At 43.8% G+C, this 17,998-nt stretch overlaps 1 protein-coding gene and 1 pseudogene across 1 annotated transcript in view; one reads left to right on the top strand and one right to left on the bottom strand.

The window, feature by feature from the left end:
* Nucleotides 1–4,305, bottom strand: part of Dock11 (dedicator of cytokinesis 11) — a 138,366-nt gene extending 134,061 nt beyond the window's left edge. Inside the window, exon 1 of the mRNA XM_059251530.1 lies at nucleotides 4,249–4,305. Within this exon, the coding sequence (XP_059107513.1) occupies nucleotides 4,249–4,305 (57 nt within the window). The remainder of the gene's footprint in view (nucleotides 1–4,248) is intronic.
* A 2,491-nt stretch (nucleotides 4,306–6,796) lies between these two features.
* On the top strand, nucleotides 6,797–7,327 carry LOC131898764 (cytochrome c oxidase subunit 6A1, mitochondrial-like; annotated as a pseudogene).
* Nucleotides 7,328–17,998: the final 10,671 nt, after the last annotated feature.

The following is a 17,998-nucleotide window of genomic DNA, read 5'->3' as shown; positions in this document are numbered from 1 at the left end:
ACTTACCTAGTATGTAAAAGGCCCTGGGTTCAATCTTCAACCCCACAAAGTTAAACAAATAAGATATATGAAATATAGCCCTCAGGGCCGGCCTCTAACTTATTGAATCAGTGTCCATTAACCACTGTGTATGGTCATTCCACATGGATCTGCTTCAAGTAACTCAGGAAAATGACAAAAAAGAAATTCCTCTTTTGGCTTTCTCATGTCACATTAATAGAAAAGGCCTATGTCAAAAAGAATTGTGTGTTTAGATGTAAACTATATGCTCTCTAAAACTAAATCAACAGTTTCCCCATGCTACATAAAAAATGTTTTTTTTTAAGGTTTTACTTTTCATTTCAAACTGATTGAACCTAATGTTCTGAGTCGCCATTTCCTCTGTCACAGGTAGCAAGATGTTAGAAGAATTAAGGTAACTATTCTGTGTACCACAATGCTTTCCCCTAAGAGAGTGGTTCTCAACATGTGTATCGCAACCCCTTTGGGATCAAATGACCCTTTCACAGGGGTCACATATCAGATAGCCTGCATATCAGACATTTACATTACAATTCCTAACAGCAGCAAAATTTCAGTTATGAAGTTATGAAGTAGCAACAAAATAATTTTATGGTTGGGGGTCCCCACAACATGAGGAACTGTGTTAAAGTGTCGCAGAGTTAGGAAGGCTGAGAACCACTGTCCTAGACCTATGAACTAGGCTTCACCTCTATGAGAAGAAACAAAAGAGAGGCCTGAAACCCTGTATTTTCCTTCAGTGGAATTAAGTCATCAGAAACAAGGAAAAGTTTGGACTCACGGAATTATCATGATTTAATAGACTTAATAGCTATTCTTCCCAACAATCTAGTCCATAACCTTATGGAGTTTGCTTTTTTTTTTTTTTTGCCATTCTATCGTTAGACTTCTATGGTTACCAAACAGAAAGTTCTTACCACACTTACAGATTTTTCATGGCCAGGGTGGGTTTGATCAAAACACATTATATACATGTATAAATATTCAATAAAATATTTTAAATTAAAAAAGAAAGCTGAGCATGCCCTTAATCCCAGAACTTGGGAGGCAGAGGCAGGTAGGTCTCTTTGTAAGTTCAAGGTCAGCCTGATCCATAATGAGATTCAGGAAGCCGGGGTGGTGGTGGAGGGGAAAGATGGGGAGAAAGGAATGAAGGAAAGAAAGAACTTTTCCATGTTCTTTATTTATCCTTTTAGTTTGTACAATGATTAGCCTACAAAGACTTTTTTTATAGCCCCAGAAACCTGCATTATAATAAATATGACTTTACTAATCATTCAAGTAACATCAAGGCCCCACTGTATGCTCCTATGCAGTTCTGTAACAGGTTAAACAAAAGGCATTCACACCATCTGGAGTGAAGTGGGCAAATGTTTCAGTCTTGCCTTACTAAGGAGTGACAAGAAAATGGTCAACCTAAATCTGGAACCTACTCAGTTTTCACCAGGGTCAAGAAAACAAAGTGATCTGTCTTTCAACGTTCTCATTCACTGAGCCCTAAGCGCCCTTGAAATAACTTGCTGGTGGTATTCTTAGTATTATTTTCTTGCCTTTCTGCTCATTTAAAGATCACTTTGTAACATTAAGAAAGCACTGGCAACTGCATTCCACTGATGTTAGGAAAGGTCCACCAAGCACACACATAAACTACTATCCTTTTAACTTTATACATGACGGAAGTGGCCCAGAGGATTCAGCTGTCAGTCAGTATCAGCAGAATCACCATTACTACCATACAAGCTGAGATTCCTCTTTTTGCCATGTTGGAAATAGGACCTTGTTCATGGCGGGCAAGCACTCTATGACTGAGCTACACTGCAACCCCAAAGTACATCTTCTAACTCCTGATCCTTTTCCTTTTCTTGTCAGTGTTTCACAAACTAAATGTATTTTTATATAATCCTCAAAGAATCAAATATGTTCACTGAGTCTGGAGATGTAGCTCAGTGGTAGAGGGCTTGCCTGGACTATCATATGAGACCCTGGGCTCAATCTCAGCTCTAAAAACATCTCCACTAATATGCATTTTTTAAAAAAAGCTTTCTGAGCCTCCTGTAAAGGAGAAGAAATCATTATTTACCTAGTTCTAGTAAAAAAAAAAATTGAACGTTCACTTTGGAACCATGGCTTTAGATGTAGCACATTGCTTCATGTTTATTTAAGCTGCCTAAGTGGAACTTTCAATTGCCTTTGGTGTGTAAATCCTAAAACTAGGAAGAAATGCACAATTCCACAAACAGAACATCTTATCATTTCTAGTACAGGGGAAACAGCAAAGTCATCAGCATGGATTCAGCTGCAGCATGCCTCTCGGCCAACTGACTAGAAAGAACAGATCCCAACTGAGGGTCTACCCACAGCATCAGAACTTGAACATTCTTCTTTGTGGCAGTTCTTACACATCCATTGTGGGGATCTTTCATCATTTTAACTACACATGTACAAAATACAAAAGCACGTCTAGAATCCTAAAATATGTAAATATGGGCATGCTTGCATTACAGTTGACAGTGCAATCACTGAGTGTCTCCCAAAGCACATACGGCTAGCAAGTCTGTGGACATTATCATTAGAAACACAAGCACAAATCCTCCCATTTAAGACCCAATAAAGGGGCCTGAGAATGAAGCCACAGAAGCCTGACCACCTCAGGTAGATCTGGGAACCCACACAAGGTGAGAGAACCAACCTATTCTACAGAGCTGTTCTCTGACCTACACATGCACACCATGGCACATATGCACAAACCTCGCTACATACACACCACACATGTATACAACAACAACAACAATAAGCAATAATAGCACTGGAACCACAAATAACCTCGTATTTCTCTACAGACACCACAAGAATCAGCCCGACTTACTTCTGCTTAGGTATTATACTAAAGGTCATGAGTTTACCAGTAAATCTTCTATTTTAGAAACCAGTTCTTATGAAGAATTCAGAGAATGCATCTTCTGCAAGTCTAAAGTGAGCACTGGCTGCACAGAATCCCTTCTTTATCACATTGGGAGGGCGAGCAGAAAGCTTAGCAGTGAGGCACGGGGCCAGTTCCAACCCTCCTCCCACCACCTGCTCTAACCCATCCACCACAGTAGGTTTCGGGGCAAGAAGGGCATGGCGACGTCTGGTTTAAGACAAGAATTGTGTCCAAATTTTCATTTTGTCGTTCTGAGACAGGACTATAGTTGCAGGGACATCTGAATTCTTTGGTTTTGTTCCTTTGTTGTTTTAGAGAGAGAAAGGGTCTTACTCTGTAGTCCAGGCTGGTATCCCAAACTCGTAACAATCCTCCCAAGAGCTAGGATCACAGACATAAGGGACTATAACTTGCTAAACATTTTTTGATGGATGAGGACAGTGTGGAGAAAGAAGTACCATGCTCAAAAAGAGGTGAGGCACGCCATCCCCTGGTTCCACCACCTCCTTCACTTGGAACTTTCTGCACTGCCCCTTGCCATTCAGCTCCCCCTTCCTTTCAGCCACTCAACAGCAATTTCTAGTCTTCTCGCCAGAGAATACCTTAAAATAACACTCTGCACTCAAAATGGCCACTGGGGGCATGGAATTTCCGGCAGGAGAGCAAACAAAGCAGGTTCAGTGTGTGACACATTGTTTGGGTCTCTACTAAGGTCCAGCCCCTGTGTTAGGTCCTGGTGATGGGGACATAAAAAGAATTAGACCTTGCCATTAAGGAGCCCCCTAGTGCGGAAGGCAGATAAACCCAAGACACATGACTTGATTCTAGAAACTGTCTGAACTTAAAGCCACACTGGGCTCCTGCACCTCTATCATACCTTCCAGTGGCCAGTGCTGCTTCTAGCAAAGTGCTAAAACCATTTGACACATAAAAACATGGAAATCCATCATTAGCATTTATTTAAATCAGAAGTTTTCATTGCATGAGAATATGCAGTCTCGGGTCACTTCCACTTTTCTACTTCTGTTCATAAACTCTAGAAGGCAGACCTGGTGTCCTACTACTCAGGAGGCCGAAGATTACAAGTTTGAGGCCAGGCAGTCCTTATCAGAACAGGAAGTCCTTATTAGAACATGCTAGTGCAGGCCCTCTGGATAAGTGAGACTTAACCATACTATGTACCCATAGTGCACTCTAAACTCCACAGACACTTAATAATATTTCTTCATTCTTGATCCTACCTATCATGTTTTGTTTCTCTTCATGGACTTCACATTTTGGTACTTTCTAAAACTTGGAAGTACCTTACCATCTTTGTTAACCAAAGTGAGGCCTTCCCTCCTTATCCTGATGCTGCGCATGGCTAACTTGGAGAGCTTGTATCTTAATTGGATAAGGAGTTTTGCATTTCTCGGCTGTTGCTTCCAATTTAGCATTTGTCTCCAATGAGTAGGGATTAACACCTTGGGTCTTTTACTTTGAGGAAAGGAGCTGGCAGATTCAAGTGGGGAAGAATCAAATTACAAAAAAAAAAAAAAAAAGAGTAAGATATTGTCAAGGGACCGTATCTAATTCATCTCAATGTCCTCCACAGAACCTAGCAGAGAGCCGTGAGAACTCCAAAGCCAGCTTTTGTGGTTCCTGGGGATAGCCAGCTGCCTAACACAAAGAGGCCAGTCTTGTGAACAAGTTTTCTAAGCCAGAATGGCCACCCAGGAGGTCAGAGGAGTGAGCAGCCTTCAGAAGCGATTTTCAGTTCCCAGGTTTAATTAAGGAATGACTTACAACTCTAAGAGTCAACAAAAATGGGATTTCAAAGGTACTTAAAATTGAACATAAAAACAACCAGAAAAAATAACCCTACCTACCCCTCCCTATTTTTTCCAATTTTAGAACTTTAACACGAGAAATATTTAATGTGAAATTACTTCCCCTTTCCAAGTCTACTTGCTATGTATTTTGAGAACTAGTCTGAAAAACTCAAGAAGATTTCATTCTGAAGAAACGACTACATGCGTGCTCTGTAAGTGGTTTCATGCTTGCTTTAACAAATGTCTTCTTTACTGCCAACTCAGATATTATGCAAATAATCCATATTCTCTCCAAAGGGGGAAGTAGAAGTCTGATGAACTCTCTACCCCGAACTTCATTGTAGTCAATAATTATAACTTGACTCAATCCACTGGGTTTGGATTCAGTTCCTCCTGGCTTGGTATTCATTTTGTGGGAATAAGTTTTAAATGACACTCAAACGTAAGAAGAACAGAAGGGCTTGAATAAATTGAGAGGATGTCAATTAGAATAATATTATTTTTATTCTTAGCACACCCTTATTGATAGGGAAAAATGCACCTTGGTTGTTCCGGTGGAAGCTCCACCACAACTCCCCTCCCCCATATCTTTCCCCAAACCCACCCCCTCAAAGCCCGCCAATAGGCTCCTCCCCCAGAGATGCTCAAGACCACTCCCACAGGGTATTTGAACTGCATCCCAGAAAACATGGTTTTCCGGTCTCTGGTCCCCATCTCCTCTCTGGGGGGCTGGAGAATCACCCGGGAACGCTTTATCCATTAAACCAAGGCTTTTTCTAATTCGGTCTGATTTGGATTGCTGTGTCGGTGGAGAGGCTTATTGGGGTGCAAAAAAAAAAAAAAAAAAAAAAAAAACCTTTCATTGGTAATACATAATGACTTTCCAGAAAAAGCAAACACTTGAAAAAGTTCTCAAGACATACACATTTATGACAAACAATTTATTCCATGACTATCAACTAATTTCAATCTTCCTTGGACATTTGTGCTCACCACTGAATTGCAAAACTATGAGAAAATTCTCACTAGGAGCAGTGACCCACCTGTACAGTCCCAGATACTTGGGAAGCTCAGACAGAGAACTATGTAAACCCAGGGGGTTCAAGGTCAGTTCTGACCTTTAAAAAATGTTATTACTATCCCGATGGTGGTGGCACACACATTTAATTCCAAGCACTCGTGAGGCAAAGGCAGGTAGATCTCTGAGTTTGAGGACAGTCTGATCTATAGAGCAAGTTCCAGGACAGCCAGGGCTACATAGAGAAAACCTTGTCTCAAAAAAAAAAAAATCCTCACTGACTTGTTCCTTACTTATAAACAGAGCCATAACATACTTGGCATTCTTCAGCAGAAAAAGAAGTCAAATGTATTTAGTCAGTGAAAAACTAAACAATTAAATACCTGAATTCCCTTCAGCAGCATCAGAATACTGCTGTTTACACTTTAGAACGTGGCCACACATTTTCCACATTGGATTGCTCCACAGATCTGTGCATCTCATTGATTTGCTTCTGATAACAGACTAAAGAAAACTGAAAGGCCTCAGTTTGAAAATGAACCTTGAACAGGACAAAAAGGCATCCTGCAACAAATATTTAGTCTTCCCATAGTTGGTCATCTTGGATCTTCTCATTAACTAAAATGACCCCCGCCTCATTTTTTTGTTTGTTTGTTTGTTTGTTTTTGTTAACTCGTCCCAGTCCTAGAAGTCTGCACCACTACATGAGATAATACACTTGTAAAAGCTACTTAAAGAAAATAAAGGCAAAGTACCTTTGGCTTTTCTTAAGTTTACATCTGTTAAAAGTTGAGAGCTTTTCTATTTCTTTGTATAATATTACAGGACACAGTGACCCAACCCATGTTAATCCTATCTATCCTACTATAACTCAACAGGCACACATGCCTGAAAGTGGCTCTCCATTTTACTACCCTATTAACCCACAGACACTCTGGGCAGATTAGCCTCCTCCGTGGCCAATCTACAATCATATCCATGTTGATTTAGTCTAGTTTAAAGAAGCTCAGCTTGAGTTCCAAGATGGTGGCGGCGGTGTGTGCGTCTTGGGTGTCCGGGCTGCAGGCCGGGCCCTCCCACGGGTGGGGCGGCCCATGTCGAGTGGCGCCCACGGCGAGGAGGGTTCAACTCGCATGTGGAAGGCCCTCACCTACTTCGTGGCGCTGCCCGGGGTGGCAGTGAGCATGCTCAACGCCTTCCTCGCGTCGGGGCGAGGCGAGCACGAGAGAGCCTAGTTCGTCGCCTACCCCCATCTCCGCATCAGGACCAAGCCCTTCCCCTGGGGAGATGGTAACCATACCCTGTTCCACAACCCTCATGTGAACCCACTTCTGACTGGCTATGAAGACGAGTAAAGAGAACCTGGACCTTCCCCCAGACCTCAAGGGACCACAGCACTGGTGTGGACCATTACTCGGTGTGTGGACCATTACTCTGTGTGTGGACCATGAAAGCGCATCTTTCCTTGTATCAAATGGTGACCGTTACACCAGTGTTCCATCCCTTTGCTCGTAAGAGGAGATGGCTTAAATAAATAACTTAAACTTAAAAAAAAAAAAAGAAGCTCAGCTTGTACTCCCCTATTAATAATATGTTTGATTTGTTTCCCCAACTCTTATATACCCAGAAACACCTCCCTCACTCCCCTGTCCACATTATCATAACTTTATGAGGCCTTACTTCTTCTGTGGCTTAGCTTCTATCAATCCTTAGGAGGGTGCTCAATCTGCCCAGCATCCTTTGGGTACATCTCTTGGATAGCCTACCATGACTATGCTCTTTGTTTCCCTCTTTAAGCCAATTCTCTTCCCTATGACAAATGTCCTATCACTAGACACACACACACACACACACACACACACACACACACACACACACGCACGCATGCACGCACACAGGCACACACTCAGCAGGGGTCTTACTTTTGCTTCTTATTGCTGTGATAAAACACTGACCAAAAAAAGCAACTTGGAGAGGAAAGGGTCTGTTTCATCATGGAGGAGTCAGGGCAGGAACTGAAGCAGAGGCCATGGAGGAACGCTGCTTACTGGCTTGCTTCTCACGGCTCACTCAGCTTGTTTTCTCACACCCCAGAACCACTTGTTCAGAGGCGGCACCACTCACAGTGGGCCAGGCCCTGCCATATCGATTATTAATCAAGAAAATGCCCCACAGGCTTTCTTACAGGCCAATTTCAATTGAGGTTCTCTCTCCTCAGATGACTTCTGCTTGTGTTGAGGTAACAAAAACCAAACCAACATACAAAGAAAGGGAATTTGAAGTATTAGGGGTCAAGACTTATGAGAGGTTTCTTGAACACCTAAAGTATACTGAAACCCAATTACTCCTTATGCTAAGTTTAACAAAAATTAAGAAAAAAGCTAAAACATAAAAAAGCTTCACTTCCTTGTACATTCAGAAAGATATAAAACCTCCAGTGTCGCCTAAGAGATACATTTCCAGTTATTCATTAGCATAGTTAGATTTTGATGTGTGAGAAGATCCTACCTCAGTCAACACTTTTGCTGGCCAACCTGCTACACCAGTGAGGCTCCCTGGTCAGTCATCCCCTGAGAATTCTTCCAGGGCACTTACAAAATAAAATGTAAAACATTTAACTTAGTCACACACATTCACTGAGCTTCAGCCATGGGTCAGGCAGTGAGCTACGAACTGCTGAAAGATGGACAAGATGCAGACAGGGCCCTTAGTGACCTCATGAGCCCGAGGGGGCAGACAGCCATGCTTTCCCACAGAGAGCTACAATGAAACATGGGAAGGACTGGAATAGTGCCTTAGTAACTTTTCCTGGGGAGAGATAAATGTGCATTTACTTCAAATAGGGCACCAATGACAGAACAGAAAACTGATTTAACCCAAGTCTACCTTGGTGAAGCAATGAGGTTAGCTGGAGTTACTTAACAGGAGTGTGGGCAACTTATCATCAAAAAAGTCCTGTCCCTGGCAATTGTTAACTGCTTCTATACCCTGGAGGAGGGAAGCAGGACCTAAGGAAGCTCTCCAGTAATGCCACGGGAGTCCTCCCTCCACCCAGTGAGGGAATGCCAGCAAGCCCAGTCCCCTGACAGCCTCGTGCAGGTAACTCCAGCTGCTCAGATTTCAATACAGCAAGGGCCATGTTATGGCTGGAGGACAGAATTCCACAACAGATCTAGATATAAAGAGGGTGCTGTGTGGACCCCCAATCAGGGAGCCATTCATTCTGCTGGTGAAGGAGAAATAAGCAGGTAGGCTACTCCCTGGACAATGGAAGATCATCATCCCAGAGCAGGCAAGGTTGAGTACGGGCAGCATGGGAAAAATCATAAACAGAGAATAGAGAGCTGAGTTCATGAGTTTGCTGATGTGCAGCAAAGGGAGAGACAGATGAGCTGAGCTGGAGAGGTCCATTCATGGAGGGCTGCATGGACTAAGAAAAATAGTTCCATTTGTGGAGGGTTGCATGCACCAAGAAAACAACCTCGGACTGTTTCCTAGCGTAGGAGTGGGGAGTTTTGTTTGTTTCTCTTTGAGCAAGGGAATGACATGAACAGATGTTTTACTCATATTTATGCATTGAAAGCCAGAAGGTCCATAATAATGGAAATTAATCCATAACATGACAACATAGCCTGAAAATGTTCCGCACTGTCTCTATTTCCAGGAGCAATACACTGAATTATGGAAAGCTGCTCATTAGAGTTGCATACAAAACTCTTGAGGGAAAGCAAGTAGAAACTTTGTACAGAGAATCTTTCTTTAAAGGACACTGAGAGAATACTTGCATCTATCTCCCCTGTGACAGACTAAATTAACCCGAACAGTTCATTCTGAAAAGATCAGCTGCCAATCCTGCAATTCAATTTGTTCCCGACACCTCTTCATTGGCTCATTTGATCCACATCAGTTAAACTTTTCAGGAGATGAAAGTTGGTTCATAATAAATTCCTTCAGTGGCTTCTCAGAACCTTCAGCGTAAGACCCAAACTGCTGAGAAAGGTCTCTAAGACAGCTTGTGATCTGGCCTCCAATCCCATCCTCCAGTCTATGCTCTCCATAGCTCCTGGTAGCTCACATGATCTCACTTTTGCTGACCCTGATTCCTCTGCTTGGTTTTCTCCTCCACTACATCACAGAACCCTGTAACGCTGCCTGACGGATCCAGGTGCACATGGCCAGCCCCTGATATCCAGTGGTACTCACCTCCTGAAGCACAGACCAAGTAACTTGCTTCCTTTCCTATCCTAGCCTGCAACCGAAGGTCTCAGATGCAGTCAGTGTTCATCAATTTCCTCCCTTCCCCTCCCCATCAAAAGAAAGCCTTGAGATGGCTTGGTCTTAGTCACTGCTGGGTCCCCAGTTCCCCCACATTATATCCTGAATGAGTGACTAAGGAAACTACAGACCCACTGCCAAGATCTTTCTAACCCTCAGCATTAAGACTGTCTTCCTCTTGCAATCTTCCCAGGATGAGCACTCACTGAGAGACGCTCATTAGGGAGGGACCCAGGAGCCCTGCCCTGTACATGTGAAGAGCATGAACAGCACTCACACATCACTCTTAGACATTACTCTTTGGATACATTCATAGTGCTGAATCTGAAGTTCTCAGAGGACAAGGCATACCTGCACAAAGGAACACCAGGGCTGGGCAGTTGAAAATGGTGTCAGTTTGGGCATTCGAGTTAAAACCAAGAGGAAGATGATGACCCACCCAAGCAAAAGTCCATTCATATTGGTTGTAGTGTTTTTCTTCAATAGGCTTCCTCCCAAACAATCAATCAGTCTGTCTCTCCCTCCAGCTCTCTCTCCCGCTGTTGAGTTCACATTTAGTCTGTGAGCGGAATATGCCCACAAGAACATTCACTAATTTGCTCCTGCTAAAAGCACTCCAAAGTACAGTCATACGCGCTCAGAAAGCAAGGAAGGCTTCAGCTACAACCAACACTTCCCCATTCCCTTACCTTAGCACTCCCACTTTGCAGTGCCTACCCCACCTCCTGCAAATTCTACCATGAGGGGTGGGGGCCTCTACAGGCCTCAGCCCTACAGCATTGACTGAGTGGTTATCCCAATGAAAACCACTATCTGTCCTCGAAAATACTCTCTGCACCTCCCCCCTTATAAAGTCTGGAGCTAGATGGACATAATTGCCATGCTCTCCACATGACAGTGCGCTAGCGTTCTACTTTCACTGTCAGGTGAACTGGAGCCTACAGGCCCAGAGTGCTCTCATTCACCCCTCGCCATTTCAAACTACACCGGCCGCCGCTGCCACCACTCCAAGCCCCCAATCAGCCTCCTTGCCATTTTCTCTGCTATGCCCTATTCCCGACTTGATGCTCATAGACTTACTTCTTCACTGATTCAAGTCCTAAGCTTCGCTGGGCTCTCAGCCCTGCCCCGAAGGCTTTGCCTTAATTCCTTCAAAGCGTCCTGTACTCCAGGGACCTGTGTCACAGGCCTACAAAAGACTAGGAAAGAGTTAGAGGATCCAGCTCAGAGACAGAGCACCTGCCTAGAATAGGAAACTTGAGCTTTCATGAATGGAAAGAAGTCATTGACGGCACCATGTGTACAGCTCTACCTCCTTCTAGAAGGGTCTGGAACTTCCGGTAATCTCAAAGGAATGTGTGGCCTGAGAAAAGTTAAGATCAACTGCCATGCTAGCTTCCCTATACCCAAGCTGCATTATTTTATGTAAGAACTCTGGTTTTCTGTAATTGTAAAAGCGAAACACGTTCAAGGAAGAATTCTGAATCCAAAACTACAGCTTGGAAAATAAAAGTCGCTTAGCAACTCAGTGCCTAGGCTGCCTGTTGGTCCTCGGCTCCCTTCTATTTGGATTTCCAGTTGGTTTCTGGTAGCCACAATGTTTCAAATGATGTCAGAGAGACTTTAGCGAACAAGGAATTTTGGATGAGTGTTCAAAAACCCCCTTTAGTTTCTAAGACACAGCCATGAACATAATCACTATGTGAATGTCATACCACTAGGCAAGTAAAGGCTATAAACTTTAAAAGTCTAGGCATTTTGATGGGCATGGTCGTGGTCCCCTGTGATCTCAGCAGTTGGAAGGAGGAACCAGAAGCGTCACAAGTTCAAGGGATGCCAGGGCTACATAAGGAGCTCTGTCTCAAACAAACAAACTTGCTAGGATTTCAATAGGCTATGGCAATCCCCAGCCTACCAAATAGCATCTTTTCACTTAAAATGTCTGGACTTGCATCAACTGGGGGAAAAACAAAGACAGATGGCAGCAATAATCCAATTACCGACTTGAGGAGAAGCAATTAAACCAGTACGAGTCAGTTTCTTATTATTTTTATATTTACTTACTTATTTTTTTAATTTATTGAGACACAGACAGACAGACAGACAGTTCATTCCCGTGCGGGGATCAGTGGAGAGCTGGCAGAAATTGGATCTCTCCTTTGAGGATCTGGGTCCCGGGGAATCAAACTCCGATTGTCGGGCGTGGTGACAAGTGCCTTTACCCTCTCATCCACCCAGTGCTCCTATCGTTCAGAGACAAGGGGTCTGTAGGTGTGTGGCGGCACAAGCGTGGCCATCAGAGGACAACTTGTAGAAGTCACTTCTCTCCTTTCCCCTTCTGGATCCCAGGGATCAAACTCAGCTCATCAGTCCTGGCAGCCAGCAGCTTTACCTGCCAAACCATCTCAGTGGTCCCTAGGCTTTTAAAATAGTAAATTTTCCTTTACTCCCAAAATGCACTTGTGATAAAACATACAGTATGTGAAATATCACTGCAAGTAAGGGCCCTCGTCATCTCTCTCATACAGTCACAAACTTGTTGTGAGGTAAACCCCTTCTTTGCATCAATGACATTAAAGAGTAAGTATATGGCCTCCCATGTAGGTGGCTTTTCAAAGAATGCCCATTTGGTGCAGTTATCTCACCAACACTGCCTACATATTTCACAATCAAGATAATTCCGGCAAAATAAGATTATTGATTTTCTTGAATCAAGTGAGAGATTTATTGTCACATATGTGTACCCTATGGTGAGATTTCCTTCCCCGCCGCATGGCCTTCCCCTCCCGGTTTGTAGTGCTGGGGATGAAATCCAGGATCATTCGCTTGTTAGGCAAGTGTCCTATCACTAAGCTACACCCACAGCCCAATAATACTCTGAGTCAAGAGGGATAGCAAAGACAGCTCTTTCCAAAAGTCGGGCAGCGCCCATAGAAATGTGGAATACCTTTCTACAACATTCAGCCCGGGGCCCCTGCTAAACTGTTTCAGTTTCTCTTCCTTCCTTTGCCACTAGGCACTTTCTCTGAAAGAGAAGCCAGGGCTCACCCAGGAGGAGCTGTAAAGCACTCAGGAACCCACTGTCACCCACTGTAGGCGCTACAGCCCCCAGGCAGATCAGGGACTTGCCCCTGCTTTCTGGTGAACTGGCAGTGACCACGTTCCAGCTTTAAGCCAAATGGTCAACCCACACACAGGCGGTCAGTCTCCTTAGGTTCCTGAAGCACATTCCCTTTCCCAGACTATCCACTGTAAGGCGGGGAGAGAAACACAAGTGGGCAGAGCAGAACTCAGAGCTGAAAGGACAGTAGGAGTCTTCAGCATCCCTCTGGAACCAAGAGCCCCACTTGGCATAATGAGGTGTTGAATCTACCTCTGCAATGTGAACCGCAGCTGCGGTTCTCTGTGTGTCGTCTGACAATAGCCACAGACGTCCCCACCCTGTCAGATACTGTTCATGCTACTGTAGCTGGGAGCCAGCCTTGCTGATCCCAGCTGCTCTGCTCCCATGGTGTGGCCACAGCCCGAGAACCACTGCTGCTGAGGACAGCCTGAGTGAGTGAATGCCAGCCACGGCAGCGACGCTTGTCTCGACTCTGAGGCCTTTTCTATTTCTCCTCTAACAGTGGATGAAGACTGTGAAGGTTCACTAGGGACGAAGTAGATGGCGGTGTGCCCCTTACACAGGAAGTGGTGGAAAATGACTTAACTTTACTGACAAAGGCAAGGTGGTTAAGAATAAATATGGTGAAATTAGAACATCAGCTTTACTTCTTCAGAGTGGTGGATGTGGACGTGATGATTTTTCCCTTTCAGTGTCTGGGTTTCCCTCAGAGACTTCTAACACTAAGTATTCCTGGTACAATCCAAAAACATACAAGGACTAAACTTGAGGAGGGTTATTATTGTGGGGAAAATCTACATACTATTTATCTATCACGTTCATCCTTTTAAGGGTACATTTCTGTGGTAGTAAGTACACTCCCACTGCCATGTGCAGTGATGCACATCTCTAACTCCAGCACTCAGGAATCTGAGGCAGGGGGATTGAGAGGTTGAAACCACCCTGGGTTACATGGCAACACCGTGTCTCAAAATCCAAATTACCAAAATAGAGTAGTCATTGAATGACTAATTTCCAAACTTTAAATTATCCATCAGAAACCCCAGTCATTAAACATCACCTCTCCACTGTTCCTGCTAGTCCCTGATAATCCCTATGTTCTATTTCTATGTGTTTGCCTCATCAACATACCTTATAATTGGAATTGTCTTTTTCTGTCTGGTTTGTACCACCTGCATGATGCTTTCAAGATTCGCCCATCCTGCCACATATGTTAGAATTTCATTTTGTAAAACTGAGTAACATCCCCACTGCACATATATACCACATTTTGGTTTTGTGTTCACCTAGAATGTTTCCAACTTTTGGCAACTGTGAGTAATGCAGCTATGAACCTTAATACACAGATTATTTTTTGGAGTCTCTGTTTCAGTTCTTTGGTGAGGAGTTCCTATTTCTACCTAGAGGCAATTCTATATTTAAGTTTCTGAGGAACCACTAAGTTATTTTTCACAGCAGTTATAGTATTTTCAGTTCTCAACAGCAACAGACGAACGTCCAGTTTCTCCACATCTTCACACTTGCTATGGTGTAGGGTCCTTTTTTGGAGGGGATATAGGTGGCATGGCATGGCATCGGAATTCTGCTGTGTCTCCATAATTATTGAGCAGCAGTGTCTATTTAACTCCTTTGCTTGTTTAAAAGCAAGGCTTTTCCATAGTTGCTGAGTTGGAGGAGTTCTTCCTGTGTTCTAGATGTTAGTCCCTTTGCAGATATGTGTGTGGCAAATTTTTCCGACCATTTTGTGGGTTGCCTTTTCACTCTCTGGCTAGTGACCTCTCATGGGAACAAAAATACTGGGCTTTGGTTTTGTTTTGTTTTGAAACAGAGTTTTGCTGTGTAGCCCAGGCTGGTCCAAGCTAGCCTTAAACTGATAGTGATCCTAATGTCTCCACCTCCTAAATGCTAGGATTCCAGATGTGTGCCACTAAATCCCAGTCTCTTTTTGTTTTAAAAGACAGGCTCTTTGCTTTGTAGCCTGAATGTCTACGATGTACTCAGTACATAGCCTGGAGCTGACCTTGAATGCTCACTCCGGAGTCCTAAGATCACTGTCTACTACCATGCTCAGCCTCAATTTTGTTTCTTAAAGAAAGTCTGGGGAAAAAAATTTCAAGATCCAACAGACAATCTGGAGAAACTGGTCTCTACTGTTTTCAGGCTTTATGAGAAATCGAAGCTTTACGGCTTCCTTGGAAAAGGAGCAAGCACCAAGGTCTTTCTCTTAAGATTACAAACTCATGACTCCTTCCCTCTAGGTTCCTCTTTGGAGCAGCTAATGCTATTGAATCTTGGTGGATTCGTGAAAGCCACAGAAAGGGAACCCATACTGGTTATGGCGCTGAGCGCATTGGGTGCAGGCAAAGTGATGGAGACATGGGATCTTACATGGTTCCTCAGTTTCATCAGCTCCCTTTTTCTAAGCAGTCCTTAAATACACAAAGCCTCAGAATTGCCAGCACTGAAGAGAGTATTTGTCATTATTGTGAAAAGGGGGGGCACCCAGGTGTATTTCTGCCGTGAAGAATCAAATCCATCAGAAGTGATTCAGCTTCTGAACTGCAGGCCAACCCTTTCGTTTCGGTTTGTTTGTTGACACGTGGTCTCACAATGTGGGGTGGTCTGGCCTCAAATTCAAGACCTTCCTCCTTTGGCTTCCCAAGTACCGGGATAACACCCCATCCAGCATCAGTCACTCAGAAGCCAGGATTCACCATGCCAGCCAAGTGCTCCACCACTGAGCTGGAGTCCAAGCCCTAGGCACTGCCTTTTTCTTACCTCTCTGCCCCTTTCTCTTTTCTCTTTACATCTCTCTATCCTATCCCCCTCTCTTGCTTGCAAAATGGGCCTTCTAAATAAGTGTTTGTCATATGGGGGGTCATTTTCTAACTATTGTTGAAGCATAATTCCTCTGGACAGTGAGAAAGGAGTTACACTCAATTTCTTCTAAGGATGGCCATGTGCTCATACTCAAATCCCCTAAAACGGCCATGGCTCAGTAGTTCATGTGAATAGACTGTGTGCACATTTCTAGAACTTCAATGTCCTTAGTCTATAGGTTAGAAACACATGGCAGGTTTTAAATATTGCTATCTTCAAAAAGATTTATTTATGTATGTATGTATTCACACGTGTGCACCTGTGTGCACAGGGGCCAAAGAGAATATCAGAACTCTCAGAGCTAGAGTTACAAGTGTTTAGAGGATGCTTAGATGGGTTCTGAAATCCAGTCTTCATGATTGAACTGTGAGTGCTAAGCCATATTTCCAGCACCCCACCCCACCCCACGCCAAGCATGAGGACTAGAATTCGGCTCCTCAGCACATAAGTGAAAGCCAGGAGTCAGACACAGGGGCTCTCTGGGACAAGCTGGCTACCTATACTGATTAGAACTGGCCAGCTCTGGATCTAGCAAGAGACTCTGCCTCAATAAACACAAGCTGAGAATGGTCAGGGAAGACACTAGACACCAACCTCGGGCCTCCACATGTTGAGTGCATACACACCTGCAAATATGTGTGCCCACACACATACAAACATGCATACACACGCGGGCATGCACATACACACACACACACACACACACACACAAAAAAAAAAAAAAAAAAAAAAAAAAAAAAAAAAAAAAAAAAAAAAAAACAGTACTGTCAATTACAGACCACTGACCTACCAAACTCGTTTTCTTTTGTTTGTTTGGTTTTGGGTTTGGGTTTTCAAGACAGGGTCTCACTATGTAGCTCTGGCTGTTCTAGAACTCACAGTGCAGAACACGCTGGCCTCTGGCCTCAAATTCACACAGATCTGCCTGCTTTTGCCTCCTGAGTGCTGGGATTAAATGTATGTCCCACTACACCTGGCTCCAAACTGTTTTTTTATAGGCAGACTAACATCTGAAAGTTTTATGTTATCTAAGAAACACACCTCACACAGGGAGAAAATCAGGAACCAAATTATCTCTATGTGTTCACTTAGCAAATAATCAAGTTAGAAACTTCTAGAAAGGCTGTCACCTGGACATCCTAACACAAATAACTAAGAAAACTGAGTGCTAAATATTAAGAACTTTTTTATCTTTTCCTTTTTTGGTTTGACACAGGGTCCCACTCTGTAGCTCAAGCTGGCTGGGAACTCACAATCATCCCCTTTGAGCCTCCCTAGCGCTGGGATTACAGGTGTGTGTCATCTCTCTTTGAAGTAATGCAAATGACTAGGGGGAAACCCTGAACATTTGTAGCATGTTAGCATAAGCTTCGCCCTCAAAACCATTTCATTACGGGTAGGAATAAAGACAAGGTAGGAGAGAAAGAAAAGCAGACGCTTCTGTGCTACGACTCTGGTGTTTATGGAAAGCTCCATTAGTACTGGGGCTATGCTGAGATGCATTTCATTACATGTGTCATTTCATGCAGTTCTAGCAACAACCTCATGAGGTGGAGAATACTACCACAACTCCTATTTTATCAATGGGAAAACAGAAGAAGAGAGCTTAGGCAACTTGCCCAAGTGACTGATGGAGCTGCTACAGTGGAGTTCTAGGATGCTCCCTAGGACTGTTCTGCAGTCTACCTGCCTCTTACATGTAAGTGGGAACTGTGACTATTAGGAAATACTGCTCCCCCAATTAGGTTACCAAATAATTGACTTTGAGCCCATCAAAAGGAGGCCTAACTGAATTAGATGATTCCTAGAAGATGGACAGGGCTTGTCTTGAAGAGAAAGACTCACCTGCTGAGTTTGGACCAATAGACCGCCATGGAATAAGGCAGCCAACAGGCTGGGACTGACACCATTCTGATGGAGGCCGCCAGCTGCCAGCCAGCAAATGG

Source organism: Peromyscus eremicus, chromosome X, assembly GCF_949786415.1.
Source record: "Peromyscus eremicus chromosome X, PerEre_H2_v1, whole genome shotgun sequence".
NCBI lineage: Eukaryota > Metazoa > Chordata > Mammalia > Rodentia > Cricetidae > Peromyscus > Peromyscus eremicus.
Note: the sequence above shows the minus strand (reverse complement) of the source record. Positions and strands in the feature narration are given on the sequence as shown.